The sequence below is a fragment of the Nannobrachium achirus genome (assembly GCF_963921795.1).
Source record: "Nannobrachium achirus genome assembly, chromosome: 22".
NCBI classification, from domain to species: Eukaryota; Metazoa; Chordata; class Actinopteri; order Myctophiformes; family Myctophidae; genus Nannobrachium; species Nannobrachium achirus.
The window spans coordinates 9,806,622-9,832,712 of NC_137829.1; the positions used below are offsets into that span (position 1 = coordinate 9,806,622).

The 26,091-nt window shown below is 43.4% G+C and overlaps 1 protein-coding gene across 3 annotated transcripts in view; it reads right to left on the bottom strand.

Moving 5' to 3' along the window:
- mcf2lb (mcf.2 cell line derived transforming sequence-like b) overlaps positions 1-22,266 on the bottom strand; it is a 38,804-nt gene extending 16,538 nt beyond the window's left edge. For all 3 annotated transcript variants that reach the window (XR_013963275.1, XM_080753742.1, XM_080753741.1), the window contains exons 1-8: positions 22,030-22,266; positions 19,210-19,293; positions 16,393-16,507; positions 9,455-9,545; positions 3,442-3,561; positions 2,350-2,466; positions 1,665-1,814; positions 1,091-1,215 (exon numbers count right to left, since the gene is read on the bottom strand). Coding sequence is in view for 2 of the 3 variants with exons in the window: in XM_080753742.1 (XP_080609868.1) it covers positions 1,091-1,215; positions 1,665-1,814; positions 2,350-2,466; positions 3,442-3,561; positions 9,455-9,545; positions 16,393-16,507; positions 19,210-19,285 (794 nt within the window). In the remaining variant the exon portion in view is untranslated. The remainder of the gene's footprint in view (positions 1-1,090; positions 1,216-1,664; positions 1,815-2,349; positions 2,467-3,441; positions 3,562-9,454; positions 9,546-16,392; positions 16,508-19,209; positions 19,294-22,029) is intronic.
- Between the last annotated feature and the right edge of the window lie 3,825 nt (positions 22,267-26,091).

Here is a 26,091-nt window from a genome sequence, read left to right on the forward strand (position 1 = left end):
GTTTACTGAAATCAAATGCATTCAGTGTTGCCAGAAAAAGCAGCTCTGACCTTAAAGCATACTGCTCTTGTTAGGAGCAGCACGATGGGCAGAGAAGAGACAGCCACTCAAAACCAACTACCATCGACAATAACTCACATTCCCAACTGGATATTGCAGTGATAAAAACAAACAAAAACTGAATCCATGTCATGGTGCAGCTGAGATAATGCAATAAATTACCATTGTTGATCAGAGATATTTTTTCTAAATACTTAAACTATGCCAGGGGGCATGTTTCTTCCAGGGAGCATGAATGCATTCACTAAGTTATCACCTCAGTAGGGGTGGTGCTAGTGAAAATGCCAATGGGCCACCAAAATCTGTAGGGGGCATCCTTTGGGGAGAGAAATCTGCATGCCACATGGCAATCTGCCAGTTAGATTTCAATATATTTTACTGCTATCTTCTATGTATATCTTCTGTGCAAGTGGACATTTTGGTCAAACGGTAATGCTAGAGGAAGGACTATTGGGTCAATATCAGTGGGGGTCGTCTTCTGGGGTGCAGTTTTGATTAGTTTGTGATTGCCAGACCCAGGGGGTCGGCCTACATAAGGCTTTGTCTGTCGGTCGGTCTGTCGGTCCCTCTTTTCCTCCTCTGCCTGTCCCTCTTTTCCTCATGTGCCTGTCTGCTCATCTGCCCCTCCCTTCCCTTGCTGGGCTGATTGCCTTGAGTGCCGTCACCTGTACAGGACCAGCTGAGTTGAGTTGGCTGACGAGCTGCTGACACTATAAATTCCTCAGCCCATCTCCAAGCTCACAAACATTTCCAGCTGCTCAGCCTATACAATCCTGTGTGTTCATGTGTTAGTTCAGTGCCATACTAGTGAAAACAGCCGATCTACAAGCTCACTACGCTTTGTTGCTGAGACTATAAAATCCTGTGTGTTCATGTGTTAGTTCAGTGCCATACTAGTTTTCATTGCGGGTCTGGCACGTCCAGGTGACCTGGTCTAGTTTTATAAAGAAACAGCCATCCTAAGTCTGGCTGGTGTGTAGTTCTGGAATACGCCCCTGCTGCTAGTGTTCTAGATCCCAATAGTTCTAACCTTTGCACGGTCGCAAGGCTCTCCATTTCATCCTGGTTCATGTTGTGGTCGGGGTCTCTCATCACAGGTTCATTGATGCTCTCCAATATTCTGCTGCCCTGACCCAGAGCCACCAACAGATCCTCCTAAAGACGCAGAGAGAGAGAGAGAGAGAGGGATTGGTGTCTACAGTATGTCATCCAAAAGCCCCACACTGTGTGTGTGTGTGTGTGTGTGTGTGTGTGTGTGTGTGTGTGTGTGTGTGTGTGTGTGTGTGTGTGTGTGTGTGTGTGTGTGTGTGTGTGTGTGTGTGTGTGTGTGTGTGTGTGTGTGTGTGTGTGTGTGTGTGTGTGTGTGTGTGTGTGTGTGTGTGTGCGCGCGCGTTAGGGCTGCACGATATAGACAACATATCATATCTCTGTATTTATGCAAAATATTTAGATACCAAACAATATACCTTATTACCGTACAAATGTCATATTTGTGTCTGCGCGCGTGCATGTGCATGTATTTTTCTTGTGTGTAAGCAAAAGAGAGAGAGAGAGAATGCAGGTGCACCTGCTCAAGCTCTTGGATACTGTGCTGACAGCGTTACCTTCATCTTGTCTTTCTTGTTGGTGTGTTCTTCCAGCAGGTTGGTTGTAGCCTGTATGTCATTGGGCAGTTCAGTCTCAGCCAGCTCTGTCCCAAATGACTGCAGAGACTGAGCGGTTTTCTTCACCATCAACGCAAACCCCTCAATGGCCTGTCACACACACACACACACACACACACACACACACACACACACACACACACACACACACACACACACACACACACACACACACACACACACACACACACACACACACACACACACACACACACACTCCATATTTCAACATTCTTGTTTTCTTTTCATAAATGAATGCCCTACTTTGTCTGTCGTACAACATTGTAACGCAAAAGTAGAAGAAATAATATGATCTACTACTGTACAAGTAGTGTGAGCTTGTAGATCTGCTATTATTGCTATTTTTGATACATTTTGAAAGTGAAAGTGGAAAGTCTTGCCGTTGTCTCTTTAAATATTTAACCAGTGAAAAGTCTTTTTTCTTTCTATTTCCTGAAAAGTAACCGTTTTGGACAAGGTTTCTACCCGACAGCTAATGATATGCCATTGCAATAAATGCAGCATCTGCAGTGCGTTACAGCATTCTCTGGCTCAGAGGGTTCGATGCTTAATGTGTGAAAGCAGCGGTGTTGCGTGTGAAACCAGTGGTGTTGCGTGCACTCACAGTGCGGTGAGAGATCCACTTCTCGTGGCAGTACTCCTGCGTTCCTCCCAGCTCCTGAGTCAGCTGGCTGCGGTCGATGTAGGAGTGGAGCTCCGTCACAGAGCTTAGCATGATCACCTAGAAAATTCACACACCACACACACACACACACACACACACACACACACACACACACACACACACACACACACACACACACACACACACACACACACACACACACACACACACACACACACACACACACACACACACACACACACTCAATCAATCAAGCACTTTAAAATATTCAGTATTTTGGGAATTCTTTTTCATACAACCAATAGCTGGATTGGTTCCAAAACATATGAAACACATCAACAGTTTGATTTCAAAACACATTCTGGCAAAGGTTTTTTTGAGTGATCCGTTCTATAAATGTGCTATCTTAACCTCTAAGTGCTCAAGTTACATACAGTATAGTGTTTCAATTTGAGTCTATGAATCATTTTGTTGGCTAACCAATCCTTTTCAGTCTTTATTGACCAAGTATGCTTTCAATCATAAAAGGAATCTTACTCCAGATGTCAGTGTCTCTTAATGTGCATCAGTATGTATGCACAACTATTGGTTCCATTGACATGGTCAGTGTGTGTGCAGAGGTAGCCAGAGTGGACAAACATAATCAAACGGAAGGGTCCATTTGGTTATACAGATCAATCTAAAAACAATTGAATATTGTGCAAAAAAGCATTGCAGATGCCCTAGCACCCCAAATGACTGCGGAAACTTCCCGCTGGACTTCAGGCAACTCTGACTTCAGAAGGTTGACATTTCTCTATTATAAATCCTTGTTTTGAAGAGGTCTTGTGTAATATTGTAATATATTGAAATATGGACATTTGATATTCATAAGCTGTATGCCATGAAAATTCAAAATCTTAACAAAAAAGGTTTGGAATAATTCACTGCGTGTGCAATGTATCTAGAATATATGAAAGTTTCAAAAAAATATACCGGTATGAAAGTTTCAAATTTACTTTTACACATTTCTTTTTTCTAGATTGATCTGTATTTGTGCACACTCAGGCAGGCTGATTAGTGATTACATACCGGCACCTTCATCTTGAACTCATCCTTGTTGAACTTGAACAGGATGTCGGAGAGAGCGCGCTGCAGCAGCGTGGTAGGCCTCAGCACCAGGACCAGCTGTAGGTTCCCTGGGAAGGAGCCCTGGGACAGAGGTGAATGGTAAATGGTGCATTTGTATAGCGCCTTTATCCAAGGCTCTTTTTTTTTTTTTTTACAATATGTTTATTCTTTTTTTTTTTTTTTTACAGACATACAATACAACATAATACAAGACAATAATAGATCACATACAGACAAAACAAGCAAAAAAAGAAAATACAACAACATACAAAAAGAACAACCATAAAACCTGACACTAACACGACACATAAGAGTATTAAATAATTCTGATACAAAGAGCACAATACTATTTACAGAGGGAATGCAGCTACCCCACACCTGGTTCCTCCATTAAATACGAGAGATCATTGGCCTTGACATGCTGGATACAATTCCCCCATATTTTCTCAAATAGCTCTTGTTTGTTCTTGAGAGTGTATGTGATCCTTTCTAATGGAAGGCACAAAGACAATTCCTTAAACCACTGAGCGATGCTAGGTTTCCCTGTCTTTTTCCATGATAGGGCGATAACCCTTTTGGCTTGCAGGAACCCAAGATCCAGAAATTGAATCTCGTTGTTTTTTATCCTATGGCCAATCGGGTAAAGGCCTAATTAGAAGAGTTTTGGATCTAGCTCAATGTTAATAAGTAGTATCCGTTGTAGCTCCTTTCTAACCTCCTCCCAAAACTCCTTTATTCTTGGACATGCCCACAAACAATGGAACTATCCAAGGCTCTTTACATAGATTGTGCATTACATTCACCCATTCACACACACATTCATACACCGCTAGCGGAGGAAACCATGCAAAGGCACCAACTGTAACCTGACTCCGCCAGATGGTGGCAGCAGTGCGTACCGCCCTACTTTACCATCTGAGACTGCTCAGGGAGAGTTGATATCACTCGTAAAGTCGTAGACCGGACGAATTAGCTGCAGCTACGGGCGGGCTCTGAGCGGCTCTGAGCCAATAGAGTCTGACTGCAGACCACGTGGAAACCCAGGAGGCGGATTCTGGGTGTAACGTCATGCAGACAGGCCAATATGAGTGGTTGGAGTTGGCACTCCCAGACTGTGATAGACAGACGGCCCCATCCAATCACCTGCTAAAGAATTTGAAAAAATGGCCCGCCCCTTACATCGGGTCTGCCCGAGCAATTCCAAACGGTAAAAGTAGGGCGGTATATACAGTATACGCACTACTGCCACCATCTGGCGGAGTCAGGTTACACCAACTGCTCATTGGGGGCAACTAGGGGTTCAGAGTCTTGCTCAAGACACTAACTCTGAGGGAGCCCAGAATCGAACTGGGAACCCTCTGTGTTCTAATGACGGTTTCTCTACCCCTGAGCCACTGCTGCCCCCTGAGGCACTGTCGAGGAGATGGAACACTGTAACCACCAGTGGTGGGAAAACTAGCTCGTAAATCTGTGAACATTTGTGCACGTCTTTGAATATTTTTGACCCGATTCTACTAAATGTCTTCTAAATCCTTCTTCCAAATCAGTGGTTATTAAACTGTTTCATGTCAAGGACCCCCAAAATTACATCTATTTGGCCGCGCAACCCCCATCTCAAAACATGTTGTTCCAGGGACCACCCAAGTGAAAAAGTATTGGCATCAAAATGTACTTAAAAGTACCAAAAGTAAAAGTGCTCGATACGCAGAATGTCCCATTTCAAGTTTTCAAATGTACAAACATCTTTTTTTAAATAGCAGATCTACAAGCTCACAATGTGTCGCATCGCGACGCATTGTGAGCTTTGTGAGCCTACTTGTCCGACTTTATTCCTTCTTTCTAGATAAACTTTATTTTGCAGCGCTACTCCTACCATAGTTTTGGAGACAGATATGGGCTTAATATTGATGACATCAGGGATCTCCTTATATGGGCATAAAAGGGACAAGGACTGGGGGTAAAGGGGTAAGGCATGGACGAAAATAGGGCCCATTCTGTCAATTACGCCCTGTTATTCTGTCCTCTCTCTTCAGTTAAAATTACCCAGACACATACACACACACACTACCCTGCCACGTTAATTTTCCTATGTGCACTCTCACTCTCTACCCGCACGCACGCACACACGCACGCACACACGCACACTTGAGGAGATATGTAGAATATCAGAGAAAGTCAAGCATGTGGGCGTCTGGGCGATGACACAAGACCTTCCACATTTCATGAATAATGAGGCAGACATATTGACCAACCACCTACCGCTCAACAATTCAAGCTGAAACAATAAAATCCCACTTAAATCTTTATGACTGACATTCTGAAAGCAGCTGGATGCTGGCTGAGTGGTGGGAGAGGTTTCTTTCGAGATGCACTGCTGATTGTTAACGCAGCTCTGGTTTAATTAGCTAAATGACAAAGCAGTGCTTTGACAGACTGGCCCCAGTAGAGTCAGGGGAACGCTGGCCTAAGCAGAAACAACGGGAATACCCCGCTAACAAACAACCACTTGAGATGGGGACTCTTAATGGATTTAATAAATCAATTAGATGTTCCTTCTCGCTGTACAGACAGAATGAGCAACGACATCAAAGTCCAGGACGGTCACCCCCTGCCAGGAGGGACAATGATAATAGCTCGGAACATTGCAGAACACCTAAAACGCTGGCTTTAAAAGTGTGTGGTAACCTCTAACCATATTCCACTACAAGGTTTAGGCTGGTGGTTTAGTCATTGTGGTCACAGCCCATTTGTTCTTTTTGAATGGTAGACAGACACATACACAGACACACCTAAACACGCGCATGCACGCACGCACGCACGCACACGCACACACACACACACACACACACACACACACACACACACACACACACACACACACACACACACACACACACACACACACACACACACACACACACACGCGCACACACTTCAAACAGAAGCTGCTGGATAAATGGAGGACAGGGATTGTGTGTCTTTATGGGAGTGGAAACAGTATAGGGTTTTAATTAGGACCGGTCTATAAACAGCACTTCCACCCTGTCTGTCAGCAATCTGAGGGAAACCCAACCATGCATGGCAGTGGTAGCCTTTGTTAAAACGCACGCACACACCACACATGACCTGCATGCACATGCACATGCACATGCACATGCACATGCACATGCACATGCACATGCACATGCACACTCCAACCATACAGAAACAGATATATCCTCGGGCTAGCACCGATAATGCTACTTCCTGATTGGCTAAGTGTTATCCAGAACATTAAGACTAGAACTATAATGTGTCTTACAGCAACCACACTAACTAGACTGCACTCTGTCGAGGTGCCAACTTGCTCCTTGTGCACTCACATGGCCATGTATGGCCTACTTGTGCTCCAGCAGAACGCGCCTTGTTATATATACCAGGTGGCACTTGCTGGTCCCTCATTGGCTGTTGACCATCTGGCGGAGTCAGGTTACACCAACTGCTCATTGGGAGCAACTAGGGGTTCAGAGTCTTGCTCAAGACACTAACTCTGAGGGAGCCCGGAATCGAACTGGGAACCCTCTGTGTTCTAATGACGGTTTCTCTACCCCTGAGCCACTGCTGCCCCCTGAGCCACTGTCGAGGAGATAGAACACTGTAACCACCAGTGGTGGGAAAACTAGCTCGTAAATCTGCTACTTTTTTTTAAATCGTGAACATTCGTGCACGTTTGCGAATATTTTTGAACTGTTTCATGTCAAGGACCCCCAAAATTACATCTATTTGGCCGCGGAACCCCCATCTCAAAACATGTTGTTCCAGGAACCACCCAGAAGCAAATATTTTAGTTACAAATGTTCTGTTACAAGTGAAAAAGTATTGGCATCAAAATGTACTTAAAAGTACCAAAAGTAAAAGTGCTCAATACGCAGAATGTCCCATTTCAAGTTTTCAAATGTACAAACATCTTTTTTTAAATAGCAGATCTACAAGCTCACAATGTGTCGCATCGCGACGCATTGTGAGCCTACTTGTCCGACTTTATTCCTTCTTTCTAGATTTTGCAGCACTACTCCTACCATAGTTTTGGTGACAAGATATGGGCTTAATATTGATGACATCAGGGATCTCCTTATATGGGCATAAAAGGGACAAGGACTGGGGGTAAGGGGTAAGGCATGGACGAAAATAGGGCTAAGTGTTATCCAGAACATTAAGACTAGAACTATAATGTGTCTTACAGCAACCACACTAACTAGACTGCACTCTGTCGAGGTGCCAACTTGCTCCTTGTGCACTCACATGGCCATGTATGGCCTACTTGTGCTCCAGCAGAACGCGCCTTGTTATATATACCAGGTGGCACTTGCTGGTCCCTCATTGGCTGTTGATGGTGACGTCACCAGCAATGCTGGTCCCTGATTGGCTACGGGTGTAAACACAAACAGATACGCGACAGATATGCAACCGAACGCAGGACTTGCACACTCTGCTGGCGCAAGTAACAAACATCGAAACAATCATAATATGGCTCGACTAGGATCTGATTTAGACTCTCGTCCTCATTTGAACTGGATGGCGGCAGCTCAACACGTGCCAGCTTTCATTAACGTTCACTTAGCAGCCTGGCCGAATCCCCCCAAACAGGCAAGCCATTTCCAGGGTTGACTGAATACCCCCCCATTACCAGTCTGTCAGCCTTTAACGTCCCCCTTGCGGGGATTAATAAAGCCTGATTCAATTTGAAATGAGCGAGTGAGCCTCCCGGTGTCCCCAGGGATCATGGGTGGTGATATGCATCTCTCTTGCTCCCCTCTCTATCAAACAATCCATCTCTCAACGCATCCCCTGGTCTCTCCGCGGCAGCCTGTTATTGTCTCTGTTCATGTCTCTGGCACACAGAGCGGTGTTGAAAAGCAGGTCCGGTATTGCAAACACGGAAGCTCATTTTGGCCTTCAATGGTAATGTGAGATCTGTCAGGAGCTGTCCATTGCTGCACGGTGCTGAAAGCAAAAGGGCACTATATGGATGGACTAATCCTGCTTCCCTTCGTGGTGTCTGAGTGTGCTACAGCTGATAACAGTGCAATTGAGAATATGAGTCACCCTATTTCAGCCAAAGTAGGTTAGTAGGGTGAACCCAAAACCCTGCACACAGCCTCTCAAAGATCGAGGCATGCTATTAATGATGTTTCATTATAATCATTACATCTTTTTTTTCCATCATAGAAATAATTCTAATACAGCAATGATAATTGAGATAAATATGAACAGACATATGAACTAAACTGCAACAGACACCAGAGCAGCACATGTACAGTACATGTTTATTTTGCCCTCTGGTAAAGTTCTTCCCCACCACCGCAGAGGTTGTGAATTCGAATTCACCGTGGTTTGCTTAGGCGCAAAGCCTAAGCAAACACTATTGGCCTGCATTTGGGGGGAGGTGATAATATTGTCATCATACGTAATCCTACGGGCAGAAGTGGCACCTGTCAGCAGGGACGGAAGGAGTCGAACGAAGGCTCTACGTCCTCCCGGCGGGGGCTCCTCACCGGGAGGTGAGTCAGTAGGATACAACAGCAGAGACAACACAGCCATGTGTGTGGGGAGGGTGTGAGGGAGTTGAGGGATGGGGAGTGTGCATCGGGGGGTGGGTGCCTCATAACAGCCCCCAAGGGTCGTGGGGATGTCTATTTACGTATGTTCTCCCTTGCACAGATGTGGAGTTCTTCAAGAGAGAGAAGGGAGGAGTGATAACACCTCTCCTCTCCTACAGCCCCCCGAAGGTGGGTTTCTCTCTCCTGGGGCTGCTGCTGCTCTCAAGGACTACAGACTTCGGGTTTCTCTTGAACAAAGAAACATGCCAGCAAACACACAGACACAAAGGAGAGCCACAATAGAGGACACACTGTGGGAAAGTATGCGATCACTGACACATACACAAACAAAAACACATAGGGTACAATACTCAAAAGAAATACTCAAAACTCACTGCGATGCGAAGCAGGGTCCCCTTGACAGCCGCCCATCGGTCCAGCCGGCGGTCGATGACCAAGATGAAACCCACTCCTGTTGCTGACAGACTGGAACACACACAGAGAGCACCACTGAGGTCAACACAACACACCACAATAACAACACACAAGCTTATATCCTTGAAGGTTAGAAACATAGTGAAATGGAAAACAAATAATCGACCCCAGTCAATGAGAACACAGTGGAACATATAATGCAATAATGCTAACAAAAGGAAAACATTCAAGCATGTTAGGTAAAGTAGCCTTGTAAACCAGACTCTTCGAACAGAAGGTAGGAGGAGTCAGTTTACTAGGCTATAGGTAAAATATCCCAAAAAGAAAAGATGTATGAGTCCACCTGGTTTTCCTTTGCTCTGTGCACAATGGGACAGGTGAGCAGGGAGGCGCTTGCACAGCAAAGAAATCATGAAATAATCCTTTGGTTATGTCTTCTTACTTAGAGCTTGCTTAAACAAATGCTGTGCCTGACCTTCTGAGACAGGTTGCCTAGTCCCATAGAACCATGTGCCAGAACGTCCACATGCCCTGTCTATCAGCCTCCAGCGCCATGCACCCCGCCACCCCTCCCCACACACACGCTGCCCGTCCTCTGTGGTCCCGAGAGAGAGGAGGGATTTTTGCGGTGCACACACACACTGCTGGCGGAGCACTCAATGGCAAGATCCGCGTGCAGCTTGTCAGCAGAATCCCCTCCTCGGCATACATAGAAACACGCACCTCCTATAGTGGACACGTGCGAGCCCTCACTTCTGTGGGACAACAACACAAGCCACCGATGGTCGTCTCACACACAATACGGTAGACCTCCTTCTCTGCGATAATTCCCTCAAACGACCAACCAACATCCAACCAAGCTCTTCTCAAAAGGCTGGCAGGAGATTAAAGGCCTGTTCCTGGAGACCATGAAGAGAAAAGACCGGAGAGAAAGAGAGAGAATGGGGGGATGTGCCTCAGAGGCATATATAGACCCCAGTGAGGGAGCAAAGCGCTGCCTCCAGACCATCCCAGCATCCCAGCCTCTGCCGCTTTGTACCGCGCGCGACAGTCAGCCAATGAGAGGAGGCGGTGGCTCCTGAGGATGGCTGTGAGGTGAAAAGCAGCTCTGGTAGCCAATCAGCAGGTTGGGGGGTGGGGGGTTGCAGTGGCCTCTTGAAGGAGCAGGCGTTTTCTATTATGAAGGAGAGTACAGTAAGGCTTTCACTGCCAGCTCTTTTCTGTCTGCCAGTCTCTGCTTATTACTACCTGTACCTCGTATTTCTCTCTCTCTCAACACATTCTATGTTGAGAGTCTTCTCTCATCCCTTTTTTTCCTCCTGAAATCATTATCCTCCCCCTTTCTTCCAACCCCCCTCCATAATAAGCATTCTTTCTGTTATTACTGCCACTGATCTAAGCCAGGCATTTAGAGCAGAGACACAGGAGGAGGAGGAGGGGGAGGGAGAGTGGGAGGGCAAGACATGAGAAGATGAGCGGGTCTGCCTCCGAGACATTCACACTCGCTGAAATAGCATGGTTGTTTACGCCCAAAACACAGCGCTGGAGGCTGGCAAATAAGAGGACATGTCATGTGATGAAATTGGCCCTCTGCCTTTTCTGCCGGCGAGGACACACAAAACACAAAGGCCCCAACTGGAGAAGCTGATTGGCTGTTGCAGGTGTCCCAAGAGTTTCTTATTATATACAGTATATGTCATACACACACAAAGATGTGCACTTAAAGGAGTAGTTCACCCCCAAAATGACTTATTTTCTATCGATTACTCACCGTATGGAGACTTGAGTTCAATAATACAGTATTTATTTGTTTTTGTTGCATTCCTAATCCAATAATTTGATTATAATAAATGTACCCCCATTGATTCCGGATGGAGACCCAAATGCATTTGGGTGCATTTGGGTCTCCATCCGGAATCAATGGGCCTACAAAGAGTCTCCTCAAATTATTGGCTTATTGGTCATTTTGTGGGTGAACTACTCCTTTAAGGATTTGAAAAAACAATTGAATTTATTGAAATTGATTTATTTCATAATACAGATGGAGATGTTCTCAATTGTGACATAATTACTTCAATAGTATGAAAGAAATATGCATCCATACATTTTGCCTTTTACTATACTATACATACACTAATACTGGTGAAGAGATTTAGTCACACATTTCTATAAATTGATTAATTTAAATATTCATAGAATGCCTCTGGTTGATTAGCGAAGGAGCAACCGTGTACTTGGAAGGTGTACAAATAATTGGATTTCTCAGGGCTGCTTGGGCGCATGTGGGAAAGCTGTGCCTGAAATGTGTTGCATGAATACACATGCATATACAGTATGGCCACTACAGCCTACAACCTACTCTTTCTCTGCCACGCTGCACAGTGCACGGATAGTTCGGTAATTGCTCAGGTTTAGGCACACGGATATGTTTAATTAATGAATAAATAAAATGATTAAAGAACTAAAGAACCAAAGAACTATTGGAAGACAAATTTAATTGTTGGTTAAAAACAGTTTAAAACCCCTCTAACACTTGTCTAATGGTTGAAAGTGATCCGGTCAAAATAGCTAGACCCAGGTAAAGTGGAGATCTATAGAAAGTGTGCGTGCCTACGTGCGTGCGTGTGTACGTGCTTGCATGCGTGTGTGCGTGCGTGCGTGCGTGCGTGCGTGAGAGAGTGAGGATTCAGCCTAAGGACACATCTGTTAATTAATTTACCGAGTATGTTTGACGATGCAAAGCATAAATGGGTTTCTCCTCATAGGTAAAAGGATTATGACACAGAAGATCACATGCTTCATTGAGACTAGTAGTGGGAGAAATTAATTAAACACTGACTTGACTTCAACGTCAAAGGAACCACAATCTGTATACAATGCCTTGTATTAGTAGTAGTAGTCATAGTAGTAATAGTTTACTTCGGTCATTAGCCATAAACAGTTTTGACATTTCATACAACAAAACAAACAAGCTGATAATTGTGCAATTGAGAATATGAGTCACCCTATTTCAGCCAAAGTAGGTTAGTAGGATGAACCGTACTGTAATCAAATGAAGCATCACTTTAAGGAAAAACTGAACATTTCTATAAAGGTGCAATTATTTTGGAGGGAATGCATTCATCCACCATTAAAATATATAGTGTTCCTGTTATAGGCCATAACCGGTCATTCAGGGGCGGAGAAGTTTCAATATTCAAATGGGTGCCCGTGTCTTTGACCCCCCCCCCCCCCCCACACACACACACACACACACACACACACACACACACACACACACACAAAATGCTGGCATGACTACTTGAGTAAAAGTACTGGTATCAATAAAAGCAAAGTAGCCCACAAAAAGGAAAAACTACATTATATGTATTTAGGCTACATCAATTAAATTAAATTCAAAGGAGCTTTATTGGCATGAGAAAACATACGTTTACACTGCCAAAGCAAGTGTCCAAAATAAAATAAAAACATGCAGTTGAGAAGAGGTAAAATGTATACAGTTGGAGGAGTAGCCTACAGCATTAACAGATTAACAGTAGACATTATCTCAGTTTAAAAAAATAAACTGTGGGTGATAAATCAGCTTTTTTCATTTACATTGAAGTTGCTATTAAAATGTCAAACTATTATTTACCACACACACTGTTTTTTAATACTTTTCGGTAATCATGACATTTTGTGAGAAAACATACGTTTACATTGCCAAAGCAAGTGTCAAAAAATTAAATAAAAACAGTCTATAAGGGAGAACAAGGAACATAATTATACAGTAGCCTATAGGACGGTTGGAGGGGGAGCATTAACAGAGCTACATCACAGACAGACAGCCACGATGTGGGGGCAGGCTTTGACGCTGTTTGGGACAAAGCAAAGGTGTGAATTCGGCTGAGTGCTAAAAATGTTGTCTGGTGAGAAATCAATGGTTTCATAGCTGGGTGCTTTAGCTCTCAGGCACCCCCTATATTTTCGCCACCCGGCGGTCATGATACTGATGTTGGATGTTTGCCTCCTGCTTTCTATGTGCGCCCTGTTGAGTGGCATGGGTCCCGTAGGTACCTGGTACCATCTGTCCTGCCTGTTCAACAGCTTGAAGCTCAAGGCTCTCATGTCGGTCACCTCATTATTCACCTCTATGGTTGTACCTAGCAGGAGGTGGAATTAGACATGCTGCCCAGCTTCAATTTGAGAAATTTAGGGTAAAGCCCAGTTTATATTAAAGGGACCCTATCAAGACTTTAAACATGATCTCTATGCATTTGTTGTAGGGATAATAATGCTACATAAGCAGTTCAAAAACTGTGCAGTCTTCTGTGTGTTTCTGAAAAGCAGCCAAAATGTGCTTGAAAGTTTAAGGATGTCACTGGAGTAAAATCCATCAATGTGGAAAACGTTCAACCATTACTTCCTGGTTTTTATCTAGGAGAACTACTGAAAGGAGAACACAAAGCAACATCATGACTGTGATTTTAGAAGTAATGGAACAAGCATGTTACCTTCAATATTCACATATCAAAATGTGGTGTTTGGATTCCATGACTATGATCATAAAATGGAAAAGATAACTACTGCTTTACATCATGAACGACAACCTTCATTTTGTATGTACTGTATGATTGATTTTGCCTTATTGATAGCTTGGCGTGGACCTACTATTTTGCTCAAGTGGAAGGATGCTGCCCCTCCCGTGCGGTGGCTTCGCTGTATAATATCCTGTCTTGAGCTGGAGATTCTGAGGTTCTCGCTTGCCGGCCCCCGAGATTTTTTTTTATAAGAACTGTGGTCCTTTTATGACATTCTACCACAATACACAAACTGCATAGAGTGGCGTTCTCCTGCTCTGACTAACCCAAAAAATGCAACAGGCCTCGAATATTTATTCTGCTTTTCCTCTTACTTTTCTCTTTTCTATACTGCAACCTGTCTGTTGAGTTTTTGTTAATTTAGTTTAGTTGGCCTTGGGGTTTTGAATGTATACTGTATCTATTCTATTCCAATGTAGTTCTTATTGAAAAGTATACAACGTATTATTCTTTTTTATGGCACACTGTACTGTCATATTGCTGTATTATTGAGGGGTTTACTGTAACATTGTAGGTTTTATTGTCACATACTGTAGTAGTCTTCACTTTCACTATAATGTAACATGAATAAAAACTACAATATTACACTTCTCTTACTATTGTAGTCTTAACTGTGATATTGTAGTCTCACTGTCACATTGTTGTCCGTCTTAAAGGAGGTTCTCTCCTGAATGAATAACATTTATATCCTGACCTGAACATTTATGTTTACATTTACTAAAGGGCTGGAGAAAGTATAGAGAGCTGTGAGCGAATCTGTGATTCAAAACGTGCGCACAAAATCAAGATACACATGAAAAAGCTTTGTTGACAAGAATTTGTGCATTGGAATGTATTATTCACAGGTTCTCACACACACACACACACACACACACACACACACACACACACACACACACACACACACACACACACACACACACACACACACACACACACACACACACACACACACACACACACACACACACACACACACACACACACACACACACACACACACACACACACACGCTCATCTAGCTGTCTAAATGCATTATTCAGGCCTTAATGGGCAGAACCATGGCTGATTCTATTTTTAAGTATATGCCACACTGCAGCCACTATGCAGAAGGAACCCAACGCAGGGGATGGAAGAAGACAGTGTTCGTCTGGGTTTAGAGAGGAAATATTTGGGAATGGAAAGAGAAGAGCATGCAATAATGCAATGGTTCTTAAATGTTTTCATAGCAAATTGATATGCATTAGGCAGTCGACCCCCATCTGATAATATGTTGTGCCATGGACCCCCATGAGAGTGGACGTTTGTGTTCAAATGTTTTAAAAGTAAAATTTTACTATAGATCTGCTATTTTCAAACATCCAAAGTATAAAATAGGGTTAAAGTGGTTACACTTGGTTTGATGCTATCCTAAGACATTTTGCTGAGGACCCCTGGAACCCCCACCAGGACCCCTGGAGGTGCCCGGACCCCACTTTGAGAACCACTGCAGTACAGATGTCTTTGAAGAAGTTACGGAGGTATTGTAGCCCCCAGGCCTTGTCTGTCAGTCCGTAGAACCTTTATAATCAATCTCCCGAAAACACAATAAAAACCCTTGTTCCTGCATTGGCCAGCTAATTAACCCAGGAGTGAAGAGACAACCCGTCCTCCCCTGTACAGCTATAGAAATCTCTGACAGCCCCATCCATTAAAACCACCCCAAATACAATTATGCGATATGAAGAGAATTACACTGCTCCTGTACTTATCTACACCACACCAGCCTCATTGGCTGTTCAAGATCAGAGCAGTATGTATGTACTGTAAGTGTCTAATGCCCCCTGCTGGCAGACAGCAGCAAAAAAGGATTGGAACACACCACAACATTTTCAACTACTGTACCTTTGCCTGCCTTTCCTAATATCCCATGTCATCTCTTACTTAGGTAGGCGATGCTTAAATTATCCATGACATCCCTGAGAGAGTCAAAATGGAACCAAATGACTCACATTTTTACACTCTGACAGTTAAATTCACTCTGAGGATTTTACGGGGTGGGATCATTAATCATTAATCCCCATGAATACGGCTTCCAGACAACCAAAAGAATTTCAGCAGCAGTGCAGATGTGCTGCGGCAAGAAGGGGACAAATGAGGATAGTGTAGTTGCGACCGTCAGGCCGCAGTTAGTATCAAAACGTCTGCCTCGTGTCCGAGGCAGCCAGTCAGCCCGTGAGTCACGCTGTGTGTGTGTGTGTGTGTGTGCGTGCGTGCGTGCGTGCGTGCGTGCGTGCGTGCGTGCGTGCGTATACAGTGTGTAAGCATAGAAGGCTACCTGGGCACGCTGGTGAGATAGGTCAGAACGTTGTGGAACTCTCTCTCCTGGATCTGTCCAAAGGCAGGGAATTCTGGGAAGATGATGATGGGGCTGCCGTTGTGACCTCTGCCCCCTGAGGAATAGGAGTTCAATGAAAGGAATATTAGGCACTAAATACATCAACAACCGCATGTACAGTAAACCATAAACACTATGCTTTGAGGTATAATCAAGAGGAAGGTCAAGTTTAGAAGTCCTAAGTATCAAATGTAACTCATTTTATTACACAGCTTGGTTGAATGCTTGATTCTGATTGGTCAATCGTTGGTCAATGCAGCGGTTATTTCTGGATAATGACAGCTCTGCACAATAACAGACCTCTGTCTAATCAAAGGGTAATATTCCAATCATTTTATTCATATCTTAATTAAGAAGCCTTGTAATAAGCGTGCTGGTCGTTAACCCCCTACAGGACCATTAAACACCTCGGCTTTGACTCTGTGTTTAATCATTCTGGCCGGGGTTACCTTTCAACAACATCTATCCCTTGCATAATCACGGCCAGCAATGATCACCATTAGTTACTTCAGAGTCATTTTGAAACTCATTTATATTTCTGTCCAGAACATGAGCTCATTGAAGGGAGAGAATACAGTGAAACAAACTGAAACAAGAGCATTCAGAAGCAGATGCTTGTCTTAGAATCAGACCTTTAAAAAGATTATGACCACATGCTAGTGTTAAGGCTGTCTGCCTGAGGGAGAATGAAACAAAAACATAATCACACAAGATGAGAGAGACTCAGATAAGCCTGTTTTATGCCTTGCCATACAGTGAGTGGAGTCACTCGCTGAACACAGCTGATCTACAAGCTCATAACACCACGCGATGTGATGGGTTGTGAATTTGTAGATCTGCTATTTTTGGCACCCAAGCCTATAAATTAAGCAATAGTCACCCTGGGTGGTGGTGGTGAGGGTGGGGTTGTTTGTACACATTGGCAGTTACGGAATCAGACATTGTGACATTCACACAGATACAGCGCGCGCACGCGCGCACGCACGCACGCACGCACGCACGCACGCACGCACGCACGCACACACACACACACACACACACACACACACACACACACACACACACACACACACACACACACACACACACACACACACACACACACACACACACACACACACACACACACACACACACACACACACACACACACACACACACACACACACACACACACACACACACACACACACACACACACACACACACGCAGCCATTCCTTCAGGGGAGCTGCTCTGTCAGCCCATGTGATCAGAATATCAATCTGTCTGCTTTTCCTTCTGCCATCGCTATGGCAACAGCAAGTGCACGGTCATGCTTCCAACCATAGTCTGATAGCTCAGATCTTTGTCTGGAAAATGGATGCAGTGGGAGCAGAAAACGTCCAATAAATAGCCTGCCTGCTGCTGCAGGATCACCCCGGCCATTTCTTGTGAGAACATCCTTTGTGTGTGCAACTGTGCGTGCGTGCATGCGTGCGTGTGTTTCGTGGTTATTTATGTGTGGTTTGAGTGGGAGAATGTTCTTGCAGCTGTCTGGTGATCTCTGCGCAGTTGATTTAGTCACTGTGGTGAGAGAAACACAGCCATGTGGCAATATCATAAAAGACCCAAGCAAGCGCTGTCCGGAAGGTAGAGGAGCTCAGCATAACTGCACTAGACTAGAAACACGCAGTGGTGTAAAGCAGTGGTTCTCAACCTGTGGGTCAAGACCCCCAGGGGGCCCCAAATTATTTTAGGGGGACCCCAGATGTTTTGCTTATGTGTTGAACATTGTTTTCTCACTTAAAAGTAAACAGAACAACATAGAGTATAAGTGTATATAGGGTATCAGCACACTTCTAAAGTGACAAGTTAAGGACTTCTAAGACTCTGGTTAAACATTGGCCAAATTGTCAAATATTAGAGAAAGAAATTGTAAATAGCAGCTCTACATACTACACCACGCCTCGCTTTGCGAGGCGTGGTGAGCATGTTGATCTGCTATTTTTACAATTGGAACAGACAGAGTCAAACTAATGCCAACTCCTTTAATTCCAAGTGCTTGTCAGGGTGGGGGGTCGCCAGTTGAAATATGATTATTTTGGGGGTTGCGGCCTGGTGTAGAGTAACTAAGTACATTTACTTAAGTACTGTACTTAACTACAATAAAAAGTTGTACTTTATTTGAGTATTTCCAATTTGCAGTACTTTCACTTCTACTCCATTACATATTGTACTTTTACTCCACACCACTCAATTATTTGAAAACTTTAGTTATCAAATTTTTGTCTCCATGGTATGAGTATTCAATAGAAAAAAAGTAATTTTGGGGGTGAACTACTTCTTTAAGTACTTTGTACTTTTGGACTTTAAGTACATTTTGATACCAATACTTTTGTACTTTTACTCAAGTAGATTTTGAATTCCGGACTTCTACTTGTAACAGAGTATTTCTGCATGGCGGTATTGACACTTTTACTTAAGTAGAACATTTGAGTACTTTTTCCACCACATGGAAACACAAACCAACTGATAAGAGGAAAAGGACAGAGGAGAGATTTGAATTGCAAATCATAACTGTACTAAGCAAGCGGGTCATGTTATCTAGATATCACATAATAAAAATGACGGTGCCATGATCCCTGTCATGAATAAAGGGATAGAACAGCATGTACAATTTTATTGGACATGTTTTTCCCTCAAAACAATACAGTTTGACATCTAGCCAGCCTTGATCAGACCAATCGGACACAAGATTGGATAAAAAGTGACTAACCTGAAAGGAAGGCAAACTGCTTCCTGAGGTCAGGGGTGATGTCAGCAGCACAGAGGGGACTGTGGTCCTGCTGCATGATTTCATCTGGGGGACAGAGAACAAATTCAATGTAAGTGAAACATCGCAGCTGTTCTGGAGGAGCTTGTCATGGAGCCCAATGTTGTGTGCTTCTAATGCAGTGGTTCTCAACCTTTTCCGGCTGCCACCCCTCCACCCTGACGAGCACTAAGAGTTGAGGCATTACGTTTTGTATAACAGTGTGAAAATAGCAGATCTACATGCTCACAAGGCCTCACGTTGCGAGGCGTTGTGAGCATGTAGATCTGCTATTTTCACAATTTCTGCATCTAATATTTGACAATTTGGCCAATGTTGAATTTGTCATTTTAGAGGTATTAAAAAGTCCTTAAATTGTCACTTTAGAAATGTGCAGATACCCTCTATACACGTAAACTTTGTTTGTTTTGTTTACCGTTGAGCGATAAAACAATGTTGCACATTAAGTCAATCATCTGGGGACTCCCCAAAATAATTTGGGGACCCTCCTGGGGGTCCTGACCCACAGGTTGAGAACCACTGTTCTAATGGACGATGTGCACAGTGAAATCACAATGAGAGGCTGGTGTCTGTGAAATTTGTTTCAGCACAGGTGGAGAATAGCACTGATATTTATTTTTAACCAGTGATGAACTTCAGTGAAACAGGAATGTAAACACAAAAGAGAAACAGTAAAAGGTTCAGCAGTAACCATCTGGGTAAACCACAATCATCCAAAAACAATTGAAAGGAAGTGCAATAACCTTTACTGTGACTATAGAGATGAATGAGGAACAAATAGCAAATACTATAACAGCAATATTTCAGAATACAGGTCAGTTCTGTTGCAGTAAAATGCCCAGATTTCCTATGCATTTCTATATCACTGAAATACCAGGAGACAAAACACAGGCCAATATTGACTTGTGAAAGTTAAAGTAGGTCAACTCCAGCACACACAAACACTTCACATGCACAAATCACATGCATGCGTATTACGTTGTTGACTAGACTACAGTAGCTGTACACATCTAATCACATACTTTAACTAAACAAATATTTGTCTGAGCATTATGATGCTAAATCGTGGTCAGTTTGTTAGATGGACAGTCAGCGATATTGTCTATCCAGGAATTCATATTATAGACTCTATATTCCGGATATTCACCTGGAACCTTCTTTAGCGGTCCCAGGAATATTTGTTGTTACAGTGTACTGAAGTAGCTATCGCATAATGATGATGGCTAAACTATGTTGATAAAAAATAAAAAGCTGCAAGAGCAACACAGAAAATACATACACAAAACATATTGCCAAACAACACTTTACTGTTTTTTTTTTTTCAATTGAACTCTAGTTCTGGACTCGCTGGTTGTGTTTAAATCTAGTGCAAGAAGTACCAACACGCACACGCACACGCACACGCACACACACACACACACACACACACACACACACACACACACACACACACACACACACACACACACACAGTCTCTCTCTCTCTGTCTCTCTCTCTCTCTCTCTTTCTCTCTCTCTCTCTCCAGTTCACTGACCATTCCTGCTGCTCCGTCCGGACAACTGACCAATCGTGTTACAGTGTTGTACTCCAGCCCGACAAGAGCATCTATAGGGCTAACCTACACGCCCAGCCAAAAACTGGTGAAAGTCCCACGACAATTGAAGATGAGAGAACAGAATAGGATTACAACTCTCTCACTCCTTACCCTCCTCTATACTGTACATACACATACTGTGTATGTGGATATACAGTATATACTGTGTGTACCCTCTGTCCTGTTCTCAGAAGCAGGTTTTGTACACACAGGCACATGGGAGGGCTAAAAAGAGTACATCATGACCAAGTCCAAGTTGCAATGTCATGAACACACGCGTATTTCTCATGACCACACATTATAATGTATATTAATGGTAGCTTCAGCCTGCAGTAGGCTTAACTCAACCTAGAAGGGTTCAAAGCACTCGCTTCCTTTACTCAATTATTTCCCACCGACTGCATTTTGAATTATTCACCAGGATAATACTTCTAGAACTACAGAGCTGTGGAAAATAGGCAGTGGTTCTCAAAGTGGGGTCCAGGGACCCTCAGGGTTCCTTGACGGGGTTCCAAATAGACCCTACAAGTCTGTAACTTCATTCCATTCCATCTGTGCACTCTCAGAGTTATGTGGGTGCTTGAAAGTTTGAAAAACACTGGCCTGTAAGTCACACTAGCCTCTCGTCTACACAATTCAGCGTATCACGTCAGCAGAGGAGGATGGGAGAACGGGGAGTCGATGGAGAAGGGGGGACAAGGAAGGAGGGACAGGCAGGGGCCAAAGATGTAGAAAGATGATAGGGTCAAGTTTTTCATGTTCACAAACAACACCGCATGCAGGGTTGTGAAGTAAACCGACATGGGGTGTGGCCTGGAACACCAATGTTGACTTTTCATTAGACTGTTTGCTCCGCTTTCCTGCAACACTCAGCGCTGACTCAACACACAACTGCCATGCTGCAAAACACAGCCTTGTTACATTAAAATAGTCTATGTCCGTGTTCATTTCTGTTGCACCAATTCTCAAAGCTTGATTGGCTTCATCATCGTCGTCCATATTACTTAGGACCATTAGACATACAGTAAATAAATACATGAAATAGTTTTCCCTCATATTCAAGCAAACCAATGCGGAACGTGAAGCCTACAGGTCACCAGAAAGACAGAAACATGACAGCGACAAACCGACAGCACAGTCTAATTCCCAGAACGTCTCCTGGATGTACCTGTCCTGTACTGTGTTGGTGCTCCTGCCAGGCAGTGGTGATGTCATGGCATAGCGGTGCCAGCCCAGGGCAGCTCCTCCAAGTCTATAGCTCCATACTGTACCGACTGTCTACTGTCTGCAGCTGCAAACACGTCACCCATGCACAGAATGTAAATATACTGTGCTGTATGCTGCCTGTCCTACTCCTTATACCGCAGACGTTCTTCTGCCTCTTGTTTTTTTAAGTGTCCTTGGCTTTCTCTTTCTCAGGAACAGCTCGGTGTTCCCCTGGGTCCTCCCCTGACTGCAGTTCAAACAGACCAAAATGCCTCTTTGGGGCTCTTTGTTTGACAACGTCGAGACTTATCAGGTGACAGCCTTGGCCTCAGGGTATCACTAACTCGGAGTCTGCCCTTTCTCTCTCGCGTACGGACGCACACGCACACATACACACGTACTGTACACATGCGTGTGCACTGTGCTCACAAATAGACACACAAAGCTCAGTTTCAGAAACAAGTCAGATGTGTCTCTGTTATCTCCATGGCCAGCTGGTGCCAAGTCTCTTAAACACTTAAGCCCTACTGTATACGTTGTTGTACGATGAACAGCAAAAACAGTTGATCTATGAGCTCACAATGTTTCGCATCGTGATGAATTATATCCTTGTATCCTTCCGCTATTTTTGTTAGGTTTTTGAGCGATGCTAACCGCTCCTACATCTGGCTTTGTATGTATGTCCGTCCGTATGTCCCGCAAAGCTTGGCATTGGCCAAGCCTCGCGGGACGTTTTGGCAAATTACCACTCACTTCACACTGGGTGTGAGAGGTTTGGCTAATGCCATCATAGGGACACCTATGGTTAAGGTGGTTAAGTCAAAACAGCAGAAATTAAGTCAAGTCAGGACACATTTATTTGTACAGTCCAAAGTCTCAAAGGGCTTTACAGGCTCACACTTAACAAGGGAAACAAACAACACCTACTGGCTTTAGACCCTCTGTCAGGTCAGAACAAAATCCCCCCAAAAAACAAGCATGCAATAGGTCTCGACTGGGAAATATCAAAATGCACAGTGATCAAAAGACAAAGACGATTCATTTTCTCCTAGTAATGTCATAGTAACACATTATACACAATAGCATAGTAAAAAGGTTCAGTAATTCCACAAGGCATTTACTATGATATATGGTCGATGAATGGATTTGAAAAAAGATCACTAACAGGTGAATGAAGTATATAGGCAAGCTTTAGGTTTTCTCTACACAAATAATTGTAGGTTCATGAGGTCAAAGATAATCTTACCCTGTGAAATATAAGCCTGAGAAAGTAACATTTAAACCTTTGAATGAAGTTTGTGTGTCATTGGTTACAACACCTGGTGGGTTTTAGACACCAGGCCTAAAATGAGGCAAAACGCACCAGTTTTTGAGCAGTGCCAGCCGCTCCAATATTTGACCGAGTGTGTGTGTGTGTGTGTGTGTGTGTGTGTGTGTGTGTGTGTGTGTGTGTGTGTGTGTGTGTGTGTGTGTGTGTGTGTGTGTGTGTCTTTACATAATGTCCTGTCCTCAGAGCCTATCATTAACCATGTTAAGCCTAAAGCTAAAGGGTGCTCCACCCTGAATAAACTGACAGTGCTAGTTAACAGATATTGATTAGGAGCCATTGACCGATTGTCATTTGAGAAACAACTTCCTTCTACAGCCTGCGTAACCAAAGACTGTCATGGATAGCATCTAGCAGCAGCCAAGTGGACAGGAACAGCCAAGATGGGCTTGTCTGTGGTTGTGTTTTTAACTCTGTGAGACAGCTGCTGCTGTGCTGCTGGTAGAGCTGCCTGAGGAGGTGAGATGGTCACAAACAAAGCCTCAACTGTCTGGTCATCTGTAGGGCTGCTCGGAGGCACTCACACGTTCCACATGGCATCAAGTTCGCTCAGAAACCCCCAGCGGTGTCCATCGCGCCCCGCTTCACTCAGCCCCACCTTGCCCCCCAGCGACTCCCACACATATCAAATAAAGGAAAACCACCAGCCGCTCCGCTTCCTCCACCGCAACCACTGATTTCTGGGTGGATGCTCTCCTGTTACCCCACTGACATACATTATACCACAGTGTGGAGTGAAATAATCAGTGCCAATTCAGCTCTGTCACTCCTACTGACAAATACCACGGTGTGAAATCATTACCCCTTTACTGACAAATACCAGCGTGAAATGATGGGTGTTGATTCAACTATATTGTCCCTACTGAAAAACAGCAGTGTTACATCATCAATGTTGACTCAACTGTGTTACCCCCAAAACCACCCAGTAAAACCCTATGTTAATTTAACTCTTAATTTAATTATACAAATAACGTGTACATTTTTATTTATCCGTTTAGTCACACTTTGTAATGTAGCCTAATGCTCTCCATCTGTCTTTTTTTCGTCTTTTTTTACATTTTTAACATTGTCCTCTTCGTTCCTCTTCCCAACAAATGACTTCCTTGCATACTGGTAACATCTTTGTTTACCGGCGTTAACCTTGTTCACATAGTTTTGTACTTTGTTAAGAGCCCAAGGCTCTATAGTGCTCTGAATGGGAGAGGATAGGGCAATGGTATCAGATCGTGTTTCTTACAAAAGGACCTAAAGTAGTTCTCTCTGTATCACTTTCTCTGTCTCTGTCTCTCTCTCCTCGCGCTCTCTCCCTCAAACCCTCAGCTAGTATCGGTGACGTCACAAAACGAGAGGACAAGGTTGTGAAACAAGTAATTGTATCAGTGAGTGCAGGTTATCCTATAGTGTCTCTGCGGAGGTCTAAATGGACCCTCTGCATCCCTGCACCCAAGGCAACATCCTGACACGAAAGAATGCATCCGTTTGTTTGTGTTGCTTTAACCCATTTAGGCATGGATTATGTAATGCTTTAATTATTGAAAAATAGCAGATATACAAGCTCACAGCACGGCACGAGTTCTTTGAATATATTTCTTTTTAAAAGCGAACATTTGTAACTCAAATATTTGGAACAACATATTTTAATATATAATGGAACAACAAATATATAATTTTGGGGGTCCTTGACACGAAAAGGGTTGAGAACCACAGATTTAGAAGAAGGATTTAGAAGACATTTATAGAATCGTGTCAAAAAATACTCAGACTTGCACAAATGTTCACGATTCTTCAAAAATAGCAGATCTACGAGCTCATGAGCAGATCAGCATATACAAATATAGCTTAATGACAAATCTGAATCTGCAAAGTAAAATTCATAGAAGAGTCAATATTGGAGGGGTTACAGGAGATTTAAAGTGATGTTTTTTTTTTGTTTTTTGTTTTATCATTTCAAAGCTTTGTATTTGATGTTATGCTTTTGAAACTGATATTATCCTAGATAAAGTACTATGTTCTATCCGTCTGTCTTTCAATGTTATATGAGATACTTAAAGTGTGGTTCCTGTGGAAATAAGCCTCGGCTTTCTAGGATCTCCTTTTAGTTGACCTTGTACCAGTGATTTGTACTGTCATGAAACTGTACTTTTTTCTATTGCAAACTTCTAATAAATTCTTCAATCAATCAATCAATTCTGATGGCAATCATTGCTATGTTTCTTCTTCAGCAACAGGGATATCATCATCTCTGCAGCTCTTTAGGCCTTTCAGGAGGAGTTATCACTTCTCCCATAGACAGGCGAGACCCCCCCCCCTTACCTTAGCCCCACCCCCTTGTTTCCCCTACCCTGTACATATAGTGTTTTTATAACTGCGATGATTTTTGAATGTCCCTAAAAGGACTTATTTGGGATGCTCCTTTTAGGCAGGGTGTTTAACTGTACTTGTACTGTACTAAATGCTTTTATTGTATTGACTATACTTGTACTGTTCTCCACTTTTGTCTAATAAAATATGCAAACAATCAAAAACAGAAAACACATTTTCAGTTGGGTTGCCAATTTCATCCAGTTAGTTTTGCCTGCAAGCTTTATAGAGTTCTACTTCCAATTTTGCAAGCCATTTTTTGTTTATGGTTTCATCCAATTTCACTTGTTTTTCCTATAGGCAAATTAGTTTACAAAAGAGCAGGAGAGACATGGA